The sequence below is a fragment of the Centruroides sculpturatus genome, unplaced genomic scaffold, assembly GCF_000671375.1.
Source record: "Centruroides sculpturatus isolate CEXI.00-Female unplaced genomic scaffold, Cexi_2.0 scaffold111, whole genome shotgun sequence".
Lineage (NCBI taxonomy): Eukaryota > Metazoa > Arthropoda > Arachnida > Scorpiones > Buthidae > Centruroides > Centruroides sculpturatus.
In genome coordinates, this window is record NW_019384655.1 from 741289 (window position 1) to 760939 (window position 19651).

General features: G+C 27.9%; 1 protein-coding gene across 1 annotated transcript in view; it reads left to right on the forward strand.

Moving 5' to 3' along the window:
* LOC111626434 (breast carcinoma-amplified sequence 3 homolog) overlaps window positions 1-19651 on the forward strand; it is a 101619-nt gene extending 81968 nt beyond the window's left edge. The window contains exons 16-25 of the mRNA XM_023369803.1: window positions 919-1075; window positions 1177-1253; window positions 1321-1397; window positions 5752-5948; window positions 6163-6257; window positions 6349-6599; window positions 7650-7846; window positions 8061-8155; window positions 8247-8417; window positions 19166-19651. Of these exons, the coding sequence (XP_023225571.1) occupies window positions 919-1075; window positions 1177-1253; window positions 1321-1397; window positions 5752-5948; window positions 6163-6257; window positions 6349-6599; window positions 7650-7846; window positions 8061-8155; window positions 8247-8417; window positions 19166-19305 (1457 nt within the window). The 3' untranslated portion in view covers window positions 19306-19651. The remainder of the gene's footprint in view (window positions 1-918; window positions 1076-1176; window positions 1254-1320; window positions 1398-5751; window positions 5949-6162; window positions 6258-6348; window positions 6600-7649; window positions 7847-8060; window positions 8156-8246; window positions 8418-19165) is intronic.

A 19651-nucleotide genomic window follows, 5' to 3' on the forward strand; every position in this document is an offset into this window, starting at 1 on the left:
TCTATCTATTTATATAAATAAAAATGTAATGTTCGTTTGTTCCTACCGATTCCTTTGAAATTTTGACACAACGCTGCATTCGAATACGCACGTGTTTTTATATAATATACATGTCGAAATCCCCCCGGGAGATGGACAGGATTAAGGCTTACCGTAAAGAACTGTGCTTCTATTTATGCTATTTTAGATGCGATTTTTTGCGTTTTTGATTTCATTTTAATAGAGTACGTCAACACAATGTATACTAAGAAGGGATTTTTCGATATTTTCCCCGCGGGGGAGAAGCACAAGATTAAGGCTTACTGTGAAAAACTTGGCTTCTATTATACTATTTTAGATGCGGGTTTTTGCGCTTTTGATTGCGTTTTAATAGGGTACGTCAAGAGAATGTACACTAAGAAAAAATTTTTCGAAAAATTTTCCCCCACGGGGGAAGTATTATACATTTATAATAGATACATTTTGAGCCACAACAAGGCATGGCGGGGTCTGCTAGTCAAAGTATAAAAATAAAGTATCAGAATAGCACTTTACTGTTATATTTCATATTAGAACAAACAATAGTAATAAACAGTAATAAAAATTATCTTACATTAGCACTATATGTCAGCTAGGCCATGGACTTTTTGAATGAACCTCATATATACACATATATAAAGATTGATTAAAATACTTTCAGCATATTCAATATCTATTTAACAATTTATTCAATAACATTAAAAAATTTTGCAACAGAATATTACAGAAAATTTTAATTATGAAGAATTTAACATTTATTAATATTTAAGATATAAAATTTAAAAAACAACTGTAAAAATGAAGATATATTTTTTAAAATGTTAATATTATAGGATTAAAAAATTAAGGAAAAGTTTATGAAAAGTATATAAAATTCATAATTATAATTTACTTTATTAGAAAAACGTCCAGTTGATTCACTTTTTGTTGTGGGCTGTCAGGGTTGTCTAATAGAATACATTCTTGAACCAAGACTACCTTCTGGTACTGGGAAAGTGGGTGAAGATTCTCCCATCGAACTTGATGTTACTGCACATGCTCAGTGGAACTTGTTTCGGTAAAATATTCACATACCAAATTAGCATTCTTTAATTTATAAAATGCTAATTTGCATTATTATTAGCATTATAGAAGATTTTAAGTTTTTTTTTATTACAGTCTTTTAAGTTCAATGGAAATTAAACCACCTTTATCTACAACAAACCCTCTAATAGCTTATGAAATTTCATCTTCAGGTAATTGTATAATTAATAAAAAATAGTTTGAATTTTCCAAAAAAGAATTAAAAGTTAATTTACACAGGTCATGCTGAAACCAATAATCAAATGCAAGACAGCCAAGCAAAAACAGAAGAGATAGAAGAGAGCTGGCTCTCTCAGGTAAATAATTTTATTATCAAATATCTAATTCTGGATTTTATAAAGTATCTTTTATAATGCATCACAATGCTGGCTGCAATTTTTAATCATATTTTAAATTTATTTTATTTAAATTATATGCTGTTTATCTCAAATTAGCAGTGTCTTGTCCCTGTACATCATACTTTCACTGCTAGCAACAGAATCACTGGCATGATTCTGTTGCTAGCAGGACTCATGCTCTGTTGCCAGAGTCATCTATCTAATTTCCTTCAGGGGAAAATTTTTGAATTGAAATAATGTGACTTCCAGTTTGCATTGGAAGTTTGTATATAGTTAATCGGAGTTTCCTGCCCCTAAGCTTTCCATACCTGGTCTCGGCTTTCATCTATCTAACTCCATTTTTGAAGTTAAGGAAGGATAGACAACAGACAACTGTGGGAATTTATAGGTCTTTTTTCAAATTGCAGCCTAACAAGAAAATAATGTGTTTTCATTTCATAGAGTTAAATATTCATTCATTTTTTAAGAGATCAAATTCAAATTGTTGATAATCTAAAATTCAGTCTTCTTTTCATCTTGAATAAGTTTGGGAATTTTGAAATAATCATGGTGTGCAGTAGGTATAAACCTAATAACTCCATCATGTCTTTGTATTTGTGTGTCAGTATTGGTTTTACATTTTTATATAATGGTATTAATATTAAAGTTTCTTGGTTTTTCCTGATGCAGTAATAAATTAAGAATTTTGAATTCAGCATCCTCTTCCATTGGCATTTTATAAAACATTTTATAGGATTCATTTCTTGAAAACTGCATCCAACATATCTTTAACCAATTTATAGGCTCTCCATCAGTAATTTTTAATTTTTAAAAAATTGTCTCCTCTAAAGGTTTAGTTGAGAAGAAATTCTCTTGTTTTATTTCATTCAATATAAAGTTATTATTTTTTCAATATTTTATTATGACTTTGTAATGGGATAATTATTGTACTGGGGACATACAATAAATTATTTCTTCTTAATACCATTTCTACAATTTCAAAATTTCTATCAGTTAGTACATATGATAATCCCTGTATTAGTTCATGTTTTCAACAAATGCAGTTATAAAAGTGGCTTCTCATAGATGCTAGATTACTAATGGAGGTTAAACTTAAAATTTTTTTGTTTTTCTGTACTCATGGTGGATTTTTATAATAATGAAGTATTACAGTTATAAAGTAAATCTAGCACCTACTAACATTTTACCACATAACATATTGCATATCAATTAAAAATTTAAAAAATGGACTGTTCAAGTCCATTTTTTAAATTTTTAATTGATCAATCAGATGAAAAACCACTTTCAAAAAAATTTTTTGAAATTTTGTATGCAAGCTAATTATTTATTAAAAAATCATAGCAGTTTTGATGATCTTGACTGCAAATTGTTTTAAAATAAAAAGATCACTAGAAATGTAGCTAATGTCATTATTAACTTGATTTTTTTTTTAAATGGACTTAAACCACTTTTAATTGCAATGATTTATACAAATCTAATACATCTACTCAATCAGATGAAAAAAATAAATATAAGCTAGAGTAATTTTTTTTTATTACTTAAAGACTACTTTGTCTTCTAATGTTAAACTAGTAAATTTGAAATAAATTTGTGCAATGTTGTTAAAAAGGTGCAGGTACTTTCAACAAGACACATTTCCATTGTCTTTGATATTAGAATAGTGTTTCTAAATGGTTAAGCAGAGTTTGAATAGAATTACATTCAAATAAAAATAGAATAAAGAATTTAAAAGTATAAGTAATTTCTGTGATGGAAAAATTAAGAAGTATGAAAATTAGCTATTCACAGAAACTAAACATAGTCAAACAGCAACAGTTTAAAATTAAACCAATGCACTTATAATAGGTATGGACGGTACATGGTTTTAATATGCACACCATAAGTGGTTTAATAGATGATCTTGTAAAGAATCTTTCAATTTTTTGAATTGTCCAGGCTGGACAATTATATAGAGCCTTATGTTAAAAAATAACAATTCCCATATGAAAATTAACTTTTGATTTCTACATTGTCAGAGGAGCCATATCTCAGCCAAAATGGGGTCAAAAATGGATATCAAAAGCAGTTTAGTTGTGGTTTGGTTACTATGCATAATTGGATTCTGAGATCATGGTGAAAATTTCACTTTGACATATTATTGAAATTATAAAATTCTACATTTTCTCTGACTCTTCCCTTCAAGTAAAATTTCCTGTTGATTTCCTAAGTTTTCCAGGTCACTTGTCAGCTTATTACCATATAAACTTCTATATCCAAAGGACACTGGGATGAAACCAACATGTACCTTGAACCTGTTACCGGTGTGTGTGATATGATGGATAAATATATTGCAAACATTTTCGGACATTAATAGTTCTTCCTCAGGCAATAGAAAAAACAAGCAACGGAACGTAGTACCTTATAAAACTTTGAACTTTTACTTTCCTGGCTGATATAACATAACACAAGAAAGTATTGTAATCATCTCAAATTTTTACTTTCTTGTTATTTTCCTGGCTGTTTTAATGCAACATGGGTTACATTCCGAACTGTTATAATATAATATTGTAATTGTGCCAAATTTGACCCTACAGGTTTTTGAAATCATGATGTTTTGATCCCTCTAAACAAAAAAAAATCCAAAATTGTCTGTGTGTGTTGTCATGTATTTTGTTTAATATCTCAGGATAGGGTAATGATTAAGAAATGATGTTTGGCATGGTAGCTTGTGTATAAGGGGCATTGAAGCTATTAAATTTTGGTGGTTAAAGCTCAAGGAATTGAGAGATAGAAGTGGGTCACATATTGGGGTCTTGAGAGAAGTCAGACATATTTAAAATTTTGCTTGTTATTTGCATTCACAATTTTTTATAAAAATTCATCCCTACCCTCAAAATTAAGCTTCTTGCATTTCATAATAATTAATAATATAAAATGGTTTTTATAACAAAATCACATAACAACCAGGAAAGTTAGACAACTCTTTGCTGGATTTTTTAATTTGAAATTTATTGCATAATCAATAGTAATGTACTTTTATCAAATCTGAAATTGAAATATTTAAAAAATAATCAATTAATATGAATTTGCATATTGTTGCTCATACAATATGCAAATTCATATGTTTGCTCATTGTATTGGGTTGTTTGGAAAGTAATTTCGTTTTTTTTTTACCACTAGACGGATTAGTCACATTTTTTCCGCCATTTTCATTCTAAACTCTATTATCATTATATATTTTGACAGCTAGCATTTTAAGGCTTATTTGTAAAAATTTTGTTTGATTTTGTGCAATTGTTTATTTTTTGTGTCCCATCACATATGGAAGAATGAAAGCAGCATTTTTGGCATATTTTGCTCTTTTATTACCGAAAGGGTAAGAATGCTGTTCAAGCGAGAAAAAAATTGTGTGATGTGTTTGGAGAAGATGTATTGACAGAATGACAATGCCAAAACTGGTTAACAAAATTTTGTTCTGGCAATTTCAATATTGAAGATGCACCATATTCTGGATGGCCAGTGGAAGCCAATGAAAACAAAATAAATGTACCGATTGAAGCAAACTGCTGAATAACAACACATGAAATCACTAAGAGATTAAGTTTGTCAAATTGAACTGTTTATGATTACTTGAAACAAATTGGTTTTGTTTCAAAGCTCGATATATGGGTTCCACATGTTCTTAAAGAGAGATGCTCTCTTTAGTGGAATTTTAAGGAATTTTTTTTTTTTTGGGAGCTTTTACCAGACAATTTAACAAACCACGATAATGTCAAATTTCACACAAGTTTGTTAACTCGTCAGAAACTGTTATAACTTAGATGGGACGTGCTATCACACCAACCATATTCACCAGATCGAGCACACTCAGATTATTCCGGTCTATACAATTTTTTAAACTGTAAGACATTTACTTGAAATGACAATGTCAAAAATCACTTGGATCAGTTTTTTATAAGCAACAATCAAAACTTTTATGAATGTGAAATCATGCTACTACCAGAAACGATGACAACAGGTATTTGACCAAAATGGTCGATATATAATTTAATAAAATATTTATTTATTATAAAAATATTGTTTTTTTTTCCACGGAAAAAAACGAAATTACTTTCCAAACAACCCAATAAGTTCTTCACTTGAAGATGCTACAATTGAAATTTACTCAGTGTTTGTTAAAATATATCACATGGTAAAAGCAAATTATAAACACTTTTTATTTAATTTTTGTTATTAATTAAATTAATGATGAATTTAAATTAATGATTGAAAAGAAATTAATGAATAAAAGAATTAAAGATGAAAAGAAATTAATGATAAATTTGTAAATTAGGTTGAAATCATCACCCATGCTGGTCCTCACCGTCGACTATGGATGGGGCCACAGTTTACTTTTAAAACATTTCAGCACATGGCAAACACGACAGTTTTGTCTCCAGAATCGTCTGCTCTTTTATCACAAAGTCCAGAAGTACCTCATTCGTCACCATTAGATATTTATACCGAAGAACTAGATATAGAAAATATTAGGTAAACCATTTATTATATAAATTTCTCTATAGTGTCTTAAGTATTCACTATTATAACATAAAATTATAGATTTTAATATTGATATATAAAACTCATTTAATAATTATTGTTTTAATGCCTACACATCTAATGGTAATACATTTATAATATATATTATAAAAAAGATTTTAAATTTGTTTTTTAATTTCTAATGTTGAAAATAATTTTGATTCAGAACTCATCCGGTCCGATCTAGTCCCATGGCTATGCCTTCATCTCATCAGTCGCATTCAGAATCGCCAACTCTGTTACTTATTGAAGCAAGTTCAGGTAAATAAAAAATGATAAAAAAATTTATAATTATATTGATTTATTTGTGTGATATGACAATAACCATATGTTGTTATATTTGTTATTTAAGGAAGTTTTGAACAATCTCCAGGAATTCTTGAAGTTTTTGGTGATTGGCCTAAAACTACTGAAACACACACTGCAAAAAGAGAACACATAGAAGATCAATTGAAAGAATGTCTGGCAGATGCTATGCAAGAAAGCAGTGCTAAGGATAAACATTTACAAGCAGAGATTACAGGTATTACAATAATAATAGTTTTTTTTTTATATGAATACATTATGAGTACAACTTCTTACAAACTGTTAAGAATAAACAAAGTAAAAATTCAATTTTATTTGTTCAAAATATTACTTAAAATGAATTACTAAATTTTGATTGAATTGAAATAATTACTTTCAAATTTGAAAATATTCACGATGAATTGAAAATACAACTTCACCGTTATTAAAATTATTAATTAGTTAGTTATAAATTTAAAAATTATTATTATTTTTTTAGTTTATATAAATTACACTGAGATATATATAAAACAAAATTTGAACAAAAAAATGAAGAAATAAAATTCTGCTTTTATTAAAAAGTTTTCTTTTTAAATCAAGTTCAACTATATTTATGTACCAAAACTGCTAAATGGAGATCCACTTGTTAAACATCACAACAACTTGTAATTTCTGTTTTAAAATAATCCTGGAAGATGTAAGGAATGTGTGAAATTAATTATTGTTAAGTTCCAGCTTTGAACAGCACATTACTTGAACATTGAGAAATGCTCATTTATGGTGATAATCTATTGTAAGATTTTCTGAATACAAAAAAATGTCTGTAGACAAATTTTTCATTAATGCAAAATAATGCTATTCTTAAATCATAATCTGAAACAGTAATGTATGAATTTCATATCTTGCAACTTAACAAATTGACATTTTACTTTGAAAATACGATGCTGACCTTCTGTACAGATTCAGGTTTAGAAAATGTAGATCAGAGGTTCCAACTTTTATTATTTTTATATTTGGAAAGTTTCAAAAGTGATATATTTAAAATTTCNCAGGTATTTGACCAAAATGGTCGATATATAATTTAATAAAATATTTATTTATTATAAAAATATTGTTTTTTTTTTCCACGGAAAAAAACGAAATTACTTTCCAAACAACCCAATAAGTTCTTCACTTGAAGATGCTACAATTGAAATTTACTCAGTGTTTGTTAAAATATATCACATGGTAAAAGCAAATTATAAACACTTTTTATTTAATTTTTGTTATTAATTAAATTAATGATGAATTTAAATTAATGATTGAAAAGAAATTAATGAATAAAAGAATTAAAGATGAAAAGAAATTAATGATAAATTTGTAAATTAGGTTGAAATCATCACCCATGCTGGTCCTCACCGTCGACTATGGATGGGGCCACAGTTTACTTTTAAAACATTTCAGCACATGGCAAACACGACAGTTTTGTCTCCAGAATCGTCTGCTCTTTTATCACAAAGTCCAGAAGTACCTCATTCGTCACCATTAGATATTTATACCGAAGAACTAGATATAGAAAATATTAGGTAAACCATTTATTATATAAATTTCTCTATAGTGTCTTAAGTATTCACTATTATAACATAAAATTATAGATTTTAATATTGATATATAAAACTCATTTAATAATTATTGTTTTAATGCCTACACATCTAATGGTAATACATTTATAATATATATTATAAAAAAGATTTTAAATTTGTTTTTTAATTTCTAATGTTGAAAATAATTTTGATTCAGAACTCATCCGGTCCGATCTAGTCCCATGGCTATGCCTTCATCTCATCAGTCGCATTCAGAATCGCCAACTCTGTTACTTATTGAAGCAAGTTCAGGTAAATAAAAAATGATAAAAAAATTTATAATTATATTGATTTATTTGTGTGATATGACAATAACCATATGTTGTTATATTTGTTATTTAAGGAAGTTTTGAACAATCTCCAGGAATTCTTGAAGTTTTTGGTGATTGGCCTAAAACTACTGAAACACACACTGCAAAAAGAGAACACATAGAAGATCAATTGAAAGAATGTCTGGCAGATGCTATGCAAGAAAGCAGTGCTAAGGATAAACATTTACAAGCAGAGATTACAGGTATTACAATAATAATAGTTTTTTTTTTATATGAATACATTATGAGTACAACTTCTTACAAACTGTTAAGAATAAACAAAGTAAAAATTCAATTTTATTTGTTCAAAATATTACTTAAAATGAATTACTAAATTTTGATTGAATTGAAATAATTACTTTCAAATTTGAAAATATTCACGATGAATTGAAAATACAACTTCACCGTTATTAAAATTATTAATTAGTTAGTTATAAATTTAAAAATTATTATTATTTTTTTAGTTTATATAAATTACACTGAGATATATATAAAACAAAATTTGAACAAAAAAATGAAGAAATAAAATTCTGCTTTTATTAAAAAGTTTTCTTTTTAAATCAAGTTCAACTATATTTATGTACCAAAACTGCTAAATGGAGATCCACTTGTTAAACATCACAACAACTTGTAATTTCTGTTTTAAAATAATCCTGGAAGATGTAAGGAATGTGTGAAATTAATTATTGTTAAGTTCCAGCTTTGAACAGCACATTACTTGAACATTGAGAAATGCTCATTTATGGTGATAATCTATTGTAAGATTTTCTGAATACAAAAAAATGTCTGTAGACAAATTTTTCATTAATGCAAAATAATGCTATTCTTAAATCATAATCTGAAACAGTAATGTATGAATTTCATATCTTGCAACTTAACAAATTGACATTTTACTTTGAAAATACGATGCTGACCTTCTGTACAGATTCAGGTTTAGAAAATGTAGATCAGAGGTTCCAACTTTTATTATTTTTATATTTGGAAAGTTTCAAAAGTGATATATTTAAAATTTCTTAAAAATATTTTTCACTGATTGTAAATAATAATTAAATAATAATAATAATAATAAAATATTATACATACATATATACTATTTTATCTGATTTGTTCATCAATAATAACCCCACTGGAAAACTGATCTGATGTTGCCAACCAATTTTACTAAAATCTTCCTCTTTCCTGAATTATTCTGTGAAATTTCCAATCTTTTTTTCCACTTCAAATTGTATCATTAAAATACAGTCACTGGGAATATTATTATGACCACAGAAATAATTCAAATAAGAATATACTTTAAAGTTGTTTTTTTTTATTTAAATATTATTGTATCTTCAAATGTGTGATAAATGCATATTTATATTTAGTAATAAAAAAGAAAGTGATATTAATTCTTTTAAATTTTAATTTTTATATCAACAGACTAATGTTTTGTATTGATCACAGTTCACTACACACTCAGCCCCAACCAGTTATGGATTTTTATTTTTTTACTTTCACATCAGTTACAACATTAAAAAAATTTCTTTTGGCTTTGGTGTTTAAATGTGAGCACTAAAATTAAATTTTAATTTAATTTTAGTGCTTGGATTTAAATTTCTTCATTCTATGTCAACATTTTGAATATTGATAGAATCTTTAAAATAAACCTTTAGAGAATGAAATCTGCATCTTTTTAATTTAGTTGAGAAATCAAAATCCAAGCTATAAATCATTTCACTTAAATTTGGAGAACTTGACATTGATCTACATTTAGGCAATACTTTTTTTTATCGTATTTACTCAAATATAAGATGCCATTCAATCTAGGCATGCCTTAATTTCCACATGCTCAGATGTATGAAAAATAGACAACTCGAAACAAATTTATTGCTCAATAAATTAAGTTATATATCACTGACACTCATGGTACTGAAATCAGACACCTCTTCATTTTCCATGTTAGGCAGTGTGAATTAACACTGTATTCAATGCTTACATTTTTTCACACACAATCATCCTTAGTGCTATTTGAAGCATTGGAAATGCAAATTGTTTTGAAAGAGTGTCACACAACTTTTCTGCAATTTTTATCCAAGTAGCTATGAGGTTATTACAACAGACTAATGAGAGTGAGCTAAATCAATCTCTTAAATATTTACTACTTTGAATATTGGTCTAATAAAAATCATTGAAATGACACAACAGAATTAGTGACAGAGAAATAAGAAACATGGCTTTAGAGGTTGCTAATTATGAAATTTTACATCAAATTTAAGATGTACCTTGTTTTCAGAAATACTAAAACCTGGGAAAAAGTACATCTTACATTGGAGTAAATACAGTAATTTATTTACTGCATTTAATACTAGTAATTTATTAAAATTAAATATTTCAGCTCATTAAAAATATGTAAATATTTGCAAACTAATATTTGAAAAACAGTCACAAATTGGATATTAGTAATTAAAAAATCTAAAGGTTAACTTATGTTAAAATTTATGTCAGTTAATACTTTTGAACTTTATAAAATGTTGTTATCAAGTTTTTACATGTTAATCTGTACCAAAAACAATTCAAAATATATTGTAATATTTTTTTTTTATGAATTAAAACATATTGCACTAAATTGAATTTCTCTAACTCAAATTTAAAAATAATCAACTTCTGCTTTATTGTGGTTTAACTTATAGAAACTTATGGTTCTATACCTGAGTATTTTTGGATGCATTACTATTCCATTTTTTGGAGTGAACATATTAAATTCATTAGATTTCATCCTTTTGGAGTGCACTTTCAATGTTAAGAATTTTAATTTGAAGTCCTTAACATCAAAAGTGCACTCTGCAAGGATGAAATCTAATGAATTTTATGCATTTGTCTGAAAGTATTTGGGTATAGAAACAAAATTTCTAGAATAGGCCATGCAAGCAGGTCAGTTGTGGTCAATCATAGTTAACATGATACAAAAAAGTGTGATTTTTACAGAAATATTAATTTTATATTTTTACACACACACTTTTTTAAACTGTTGTTACGAGTTAGTAGTTTAGAGCTCTGAGATAATGTGATCATTCTTTGTAGCATATACTGAATGAGAAATGGGAGGATGTGTAATATGTATAAACAGTTGTAGTTAGCTTTTGTTGTTTTAGAAATTGCTTTGTTGTACTCTTAAAAATTCTAGTTTCATGCAAAAGCATGCACTGAAAAAAGAGGAAAATTTATTTTCATGATGAATGAGAAGTCAAATACTTTTTTCTTATGGTGAAAAATAACTTATAACACTTCAATATATTTACCAAAAAAAGAAAAAACGTAACATGGAAATCCATTATTGTACAATACATAAATATATCTACAATTTTTGTGATAACTCAGGATGTATTTTCTTCATAATTGAAGTTTAGACTATTTACAAAAAGTCAAATTAACTTTTTGTAAATAGTCTAACTTAACTTAATTGTAAAAGTGTCAGAACCTACAATAAAAGGCTGGCACTTGATCTTTTTTAACCTTGTGAAGTTTTTTACCAATTTTTATCTGTGTTTAAGAAGAGTTCTTCAAAGCAATTTTTTTTAAGACTGTTACTTCTGTGGTGGTGTGTAAGGGATAAAGATGGACTAAAAAGTTAATTTGACTTTTTGTATAGTCTAAACTTCAATTATGAAATAAATATATCTAATATAAGAAATGAATATATCTACATTTGCAGCATGTTTTTATTTTTTGCCCAATGGACACTAAGAGAGCATTTTATTGGGCCCATTGTGGTTTGGCTGGGCATTGAGAGACAGGTCTGACATGCAGGATGGATCACATCCCTGAGAAATTCCTAGAGTTTTTTGACTGCACAGATTTGATCCCAGATTCCTGGAATGCTAGGCTAATGCCTTAACTGACTCAGCCATGTAGCCAGCAAACATTTGCAACATTATTAACTTATTCTTATAAAATTAACTTTAACAAAGGAATAAAAATATGGTACTTTTTATTCATGAAAGTAGATCAGGCCTTTTCTAGTAGTAGTTGAATTTCAATAAATTATTTGGGTGGTAATCTATCATCATCATAATATTTATTTTAAATAATCATTGATAATAGTTAAATTTAGCAAAATTCCACTTTACTATCTTGAATATTTAGCAATTTACTGTAGAAAGTCTGAAAATTAAAGAATTTTGAATTTAAAAGCAATTAAGGTCATGTTTATCAATCAGAAAGTATTTTTAATTCTGAAATGATATTCATCATACATAAGATTTAATTTTATATGTATTAAATGAAATTGGTAGTTATGTAACAAAATAAACAACCTATTTCCAAACAGCAAGTTATATAATGGAAAAATAAAAGATTTTTTTATCACTTTGATTAATCAGCAGTAGGTTTTCATTAAACAATAAATTTAAAAGCATGTATACACAATGAAAATAACAAAAATAAAATATACATTGCAACTCTTACAATTAATTATTGCAATTTTAACATGTTAATGTTTATGAGAAAAACTTTTAATCCATCAGTGAGCTTCTTCTACATATTCAAATACCAGCCTAAATTTTCTATCAAACATCTAATGCTGGATTACATACTGGCTATAATTAGGTTATTTATTGAATGATTAAACAGGATAATTTGGTCTAAATTTTAATTCAAATATAATTTTTAACTACAAATTTTGGAACGAAACAGGTGGCCTGACCTTTCTACTAAATAATCTTAGTTAATTGTTGAATAAGTTGGCTATATATAGCTCAAATGTAATCTGGTATTAGATATTCTATTTTTTGTGCACAGATAAGTGATCTTGTAACCACATCAATGTATGAGGTGCAATTTTGTCTTCATCCAAATATCCAACATGTTATTTAATGGAAAATGTCTGTTTCCATTAAATAACTTGCCAGTTTGAGATTAGGTTGTTTCCATTAAGATTTAATTTTTAGTTTTTCAAATAATTAGGGAGATTTCATTCACTATTTGTTTTTCTTTTTATATATTAGGAAATGATTTATATGATCAGCATCTGGAAATGATGTCACAAAACTTCAACTATGATTATTTCAAAAGCAACGATTCTTTTCAGTTTTATTGGACATTTCTGATCTATTTTACATCAGCATTCATTATACTTTTAGTCATTTATTTTTTTGAATATTTTGTATATTAAACTTTGTTGCACATTACAAAATTTTTTTATTACTTAAATTTTGTTATCTGCATGACTGTTATGATAATTTTATTAAAAATTTGTTGTTTTTAGATTTTAAATGTCAAAAAGTAAAATATATATTCTGTTTGTCTTGAATTAGTTTTTTAAATTTAAGTGAATGTGATATACACCAAAAATGTGATTTTAAATGTGATATACATCAAAATATATATTGTTTTTTTCATATTTTTGTTAAGATGATTAGTCGATAAATGAACTTTATACTCAAAAGATATAATTTTCAAAATTTTTAAATTAAATTTGAGAAACTTTGCATTGTGAAAAATTTACATGTATACATTTCACATTAATAAATGAATATATTTCAAGAGTTGTTTATTATTTATTCATATGATAATTATGTTTATAGCTTTTTCAATAACCATTTTGCTTATTACTAACTTGTATAATATTTTGAATTTAAAGAATTTGACATTGATAATTACGGAAAAATAAATTTAATCATATACAAGCAATTCTTTATTGACATCATCACAATGCCAGGATGCAATTTTTAATCATATTTTTTTATTAATTTTTTAACACTAAATCTGGAACCTGTTACTGGTGTAAATTGTGTGAAAAAACCTTTCTTCACAAACATTTTCGAACTTTTTAAGACAGTTCTTCCTCAGGTAAAAAGTCCAAAGGAATGCTTCAAAAATTAGAACTTGAAGATTTAAAACAAAATTGAATGCTTGTTTAACGAAACCTGTTGTGATGGGCATGTGCATTCGTGTGTGGATGGTGATATTTAATTAAAGGTCGCCGTCTATAAGGGCCTGCCATGCTACAGATAGACTGAGTTCATCTTTGATACAAGTGGTTATGTGGCTAGCCTTGTAGATGGATATGGCTTCTAGCCATTTTAGATGTTCTAGGTGGAGTGTAGTGACGATGACTTCGGCCCTGTCGAATTCCGCCTCGATGTCAGGATCAGACACATAGGTGGCCAGGGCAGTGGTGTGTCACCTGTGTCGAAGGTTTGCTTGATGCTTACGTATTCTAGTATTTAAAGATTGCTTGGTGGAATCGATATAATATATATATATATATATATATATAAGGCTCTTGTCCCATCTGTCATCTTTGAATGGGATGGAGTACACACTGGGAAGTCTGTTACGATCTGGAGAGTCCTTTCCATTTCTAAGGATGTCGAAGATTGTGGGACATCTCCTATATGCTATTTGCATTTGATGCTTGCTGGCAATCTCTGCGTACACTGCTTTAACATATGGGTTAAAGGTGACTGAGACACGCATATGATCTTCCAGGTCTGTGCTGGCCCTTGCATGCATAGTGGGTGTGTATTGTAAGCATTGATGTCGCTCAATCAGACGGTGTGTTAGATTAGGATACCCGTGTCTGGCTGCTATCTTCTTAACGTAAGTTAACTCGGTAGCTAGGGCTTGTGAGGTGGATGAGTGGAAAAATGCCCTTCTAACCAGAGTATTAAAAGCTGCAGCCTTGTAGGAGAATGGGTTGTATGAACCCACCAGTATGTATGTAGAGGTAGCACATGGTTTGTGGTATACCAACATGAGGATGGTGGATCCTTCCACTTTAATGTTTATGTCCAAACAATGGACTTCAGTATTGCTAGACTGCTCAATATCCACTGTTAAGCCATATGAGTTATCATTAATGGCTTGCACAAAAGCCATTAATGATAACTCATATGGTTTAACTGTCTGTCCTTCTCAAAAATGGAGTTAGTTAGATGAAAGTCAAAACCAGATATAGAAAGCTTAGAATCCAGAGGCCTGATTAACTATGTAGAAACTTCTGGGTTGGATTGGAAGTCATGTTATTTCAATTCAAAAGTTTCTCCAGAATGGAGTTAGATGACCATCTTGACTCTATTGTTAACAGGAAAAGTATGATTTATAGGGACAAGACACTACTAACATCAAGAGCATATATATTAAATTTAATTAATAAAAAATATGATTAAAAATTGCAGACCAGCATTGTGACAATATCAATAAATAATTGCTTGTTAAAATATATTAATGTTGCTTATTAAATAAAATTAAATTAATATCCAATTATTTGGATACAAGCATAATTTATATAAATTACAAGCAGTCCTCAACTTTTTTTTTACTTTTTCTGTCTGTGAATATAAGAGTCTTCTTTCAGGCCTACAATAGAACAGGTCCAACATATCTGGGACAGACTACCATGCAAAAATTTCCTGGGGTTATGCAACCAGATTCCAAAGATTAGTGACTAGCACCTTAACCACCTCAGCCAGCCAGCAATATTCAACTTTTGAACCATGAACAATTTTTTACACCCCTAAATTTCTTTTCATAAGCTAAATTCACACTTTTATGCATTTTCAGTTGAATGTAGTTTGTTACTTACACTTCACGTGCAATGCTTGATCAACTTTTATGTAATAAATTTTCATAAACATCGATACATCAGTATTAACAAGTGGAACTGATAAAACATTATTAATAAACACATTTANAAACCCTAATGTACCACTACATCAAGTCTTCATAATCCGACACATCCGAACATGTAAGCTGAACAGTAGTGTGGGGGGAGTGAATAATCAAGGGTTGCGTGGCGCTCAAACAAAAGACGAATTGACGAGATTTGAAAATCGCATAACTCCGGGTTCGCGTAAGTCAAGGTATTATTGTTTACCATTTTAAATAGGAAGGATTAACAACACAGATTTATTGAGCATCAGAATTATTTCCAGAACATCAAGGCATAAATTAATTAAATGTCCTAACAAGTACATTAGGTGCAGTTGATTCTTGAACAATATGGTTGTACTTATGTAAAAATACATATACACATAAGTTGTAAAATTGTGTGAAGAAAATATTTTGAATCATTTCCTTATCAATAAATCATTAATATTGCAAAATGAATGATGTTTTACTATGATATCTATCTGGCAACCTGTCATTTTCAGTTAATAATAGAAGAAATTGATAGTGAACTGCAAGATGCTAGTTCAATAAACTTTTCTAAATTTTCTGTTCATGTCAAAAGTTTTATTCAACTCTGACCACATCTAAAGTTTATTAATTAATGAAAAGTTTAAGTTTCAATATGTATTTTATTCATAATATAAAAACTTTAATTTCATATTAAATTTAACGTAATAAATTAAATAAAAAAAAATCAGTTAGCTTTCATTAAAACAGACTTTTAGATTATCCATGCCTCCATTACCAATGATTAGCCTGGATAGTCAGAAGTATACTGTATATTATATTTACATATAAGAAATTTGTAATTTTTGGGTGTAGAGGCAATCTTTGACTTTCAGATGCCATGTTTATTTAGAATTTGAGCATTATACATAATGTGTATAATTAATAACATAAAAATGTATATACAGGGTGTATCTAATAAGTATGGAACCATATGAGTTGTTCTTTGTTTATTCTTTTACAGGTAAAGCATGGCAGCAAGTGAGAAGGAATTTTCAAGTTATTTCGATGGTGCGGGACCTACAGTCACTGAAAAGTTTAATGGGCTGCATCCAGACTTCCCACTAATCATCATGACAGTCAAGGTGCAACCTGTTAAACTCTGGCAACTTTATGTTGACTGCAAATCCACCATTAAAATAACTCAAATTCATTTTTTCCTTACTCTGAGTCAAGTTTTACCAGTAGAAGAATAAACAAAGATCCTATTGTTCCAGACCTCTGGGACATCCTGCATATCAAGAAGTTTTAAGTCATAAAAAAGAAAAGAAAGAGCATATCAAAATGTACAGTACATTAGGGTTTATACAAAAATTGACTTTTTAAAAAAAAAAGGTTTTCAAATCTCAACTTTTCTACAAAACCGGTTTTAATTGGTTTTTGAATTTTCACCTCCAAAACATGGAAATAAGAAATATTTACAACTTATTTTAAAACTTTTTAATTTATATTTAATTAATAAAACTTTTTATTTATAAAATTTCAAAAATATAACAAAATATTTGTTTTCTGTTTAATCTGTAGTTTGGCATTTTAAATAATGTTTTAAGCATTAAGCATATTCACTATAAAAAAAGTAAAAGTATACTTTTTTATCTTTAAGAGATTTTATAATTCACTTTATAATACACTTTGTAGTACAACTTTTGTATGTATTTTTCAGAATACATAACACTAATTTTATGATGTGTAGTATACTCTCGATTATCCACATACAGATTATCTGTGCTTGCTTATGTTTCAATAAAATTTACATCAGGAATACAAATATTAGTATTAAAACAAAAATAAATCTGTGTTGTTAACTATTGTTATTTAAAATACAGTAATACCCCAAACTTACGCGATAGGTGGGACCGAGCGGTAACCGCGTAAGTCGAATTTGCGTAAGTCGGGGTATAATTTTGCATATAAATACATACAAATAATTTTTAATTGGGGCCGGAGACTAAAGAAAACAATAATTTAGAAAAAAATGTTTAATAAAATCTTAGATAATACATATGTATAACAAATTAGGCCTATNGCCAGAAATAGAAAAAACTTTCTCAATTGCTACTGAGCTGTGTTTAGTCATCTGTAGATCATTAAAGAATAAATCTAAATTTTTTGTTCTTCTGTTTGTACCCTCTAATACTAAAAACTCCTTTTTTTAGTGTCTTAGTGCTGGATGAAGTCACTTCTTTAGGTTTTTGAAGATATTTATGTATCGATTTTTCCATAGCATTTTTTAAGCTATGGCTTGATTTTCTTCTTTGTCACTTTTTCATCATTGCAGTCATCTATAGAATAATTTGGATATAATCTCTATAATATTTGTCCAGATAACTTAATGATATCAGATTTTGAAGCTAGTAGAAGAAATATGCTAGAAGACTTTCTCCAAACATTCTGTGGATTTTGTAAATAAAGTAGTAGTGTTACTAATCCTGTTTGTCTTCTCTCTTGAATTCACACTGCTACAGCATGTAACAACTTTGAACTAATTTCAGTTTTCAAATTTTTCAATTCACATAACTTCACTTGTTAATAAACAGCCTTCACTTGTTAATAAATAGGATGATAAGATGCAAATCTTGTCATCCTAAGACAACAGCTGCTAAATGTATTTGTCTTAAAACTTCAAGGAGCTCTATAATTTTACAATACTCTGCTTCATTCCACATGTGTGTGAGAAGCTACAAATCTTTCTATCATTTTTTTCATTGTTACAAGATTTCTCCATATTGTAGGGAGAATTGGATGCTTTATAGGCATAGGAAAATTTTTGTTTTTGTAGTTACTTCTGTGAAACTTATTATTTAACAATATTTCCATTTCACGCCAGAGATGATTTTGTGTCAAAAAATTGGTGTTTTTAATCAAATATGATAATTCATTTTTATGTTTAAGTCTAGGTTCAAAAACTAGTTATTTAGTTGGGAAAACCCAGTTTTAAAATTATATAAATTTCTTCAAAAATCTGATTTTTTAAACTGAGTTTTAAAAACCAACAAACCCTAATGTACCACTACATCAAGTCTTCATAATCATCATGCCGAAACTTTGAGTTTTTCTGCAGTGAAATAAAAACGTTTTACTACAACTTTTTCTTATACAAGTAAATCAGATTTATTTAGTATTTATCAAACAGCAATATTTTCTAATAAATTTACTATTTAACAGTATGCTGAACTGAAATAACTTTCTCATTATCAATTATTTAACATAAAAACTGTAAGAAAAACAAACTTTAAATATCTTTTATTATTATTATTATAATTTTGCCGCTAACCATATCTCTGTTTCTTTATAGAATTTCATGGCAGTTACGAAGAACTAAGTTCGAGCAGTTCACATTCAGGATCATTAAATCTGACGAGGAGTTCGTCTGTACATAATCTGGATCATCCCTTGGTTTTTCCTGCATCTCCCGGATCTTTTGAAAATACTTAATTTAAATTTATATGCATTTCAAAATTAACAAAATTCATATAAATTTTTTTGTCAAATAGTCAAAACTTTTTTCCACTTTCTTGTATATAACAGCTATTCTTTAAAGGAAAAAAAAACAAAAACAAAAAGAATGATGATTTCAAATTGTCTTTAATAATGTAAATAAAAATTCTTTTAAAGAAAAAATCATACAAAAAGATCAAAGTAAATAATGAATTCCAGTTCATTAAAAGATAAATTATCATAGTGTACATTATGTAAAGGACCACTGTATTTTAAACGTAAGCAGAGCGATGTTTTTATTGAAAATTTTTGGAAGAAAAAAAAATTTAAATATTTGTGTCAT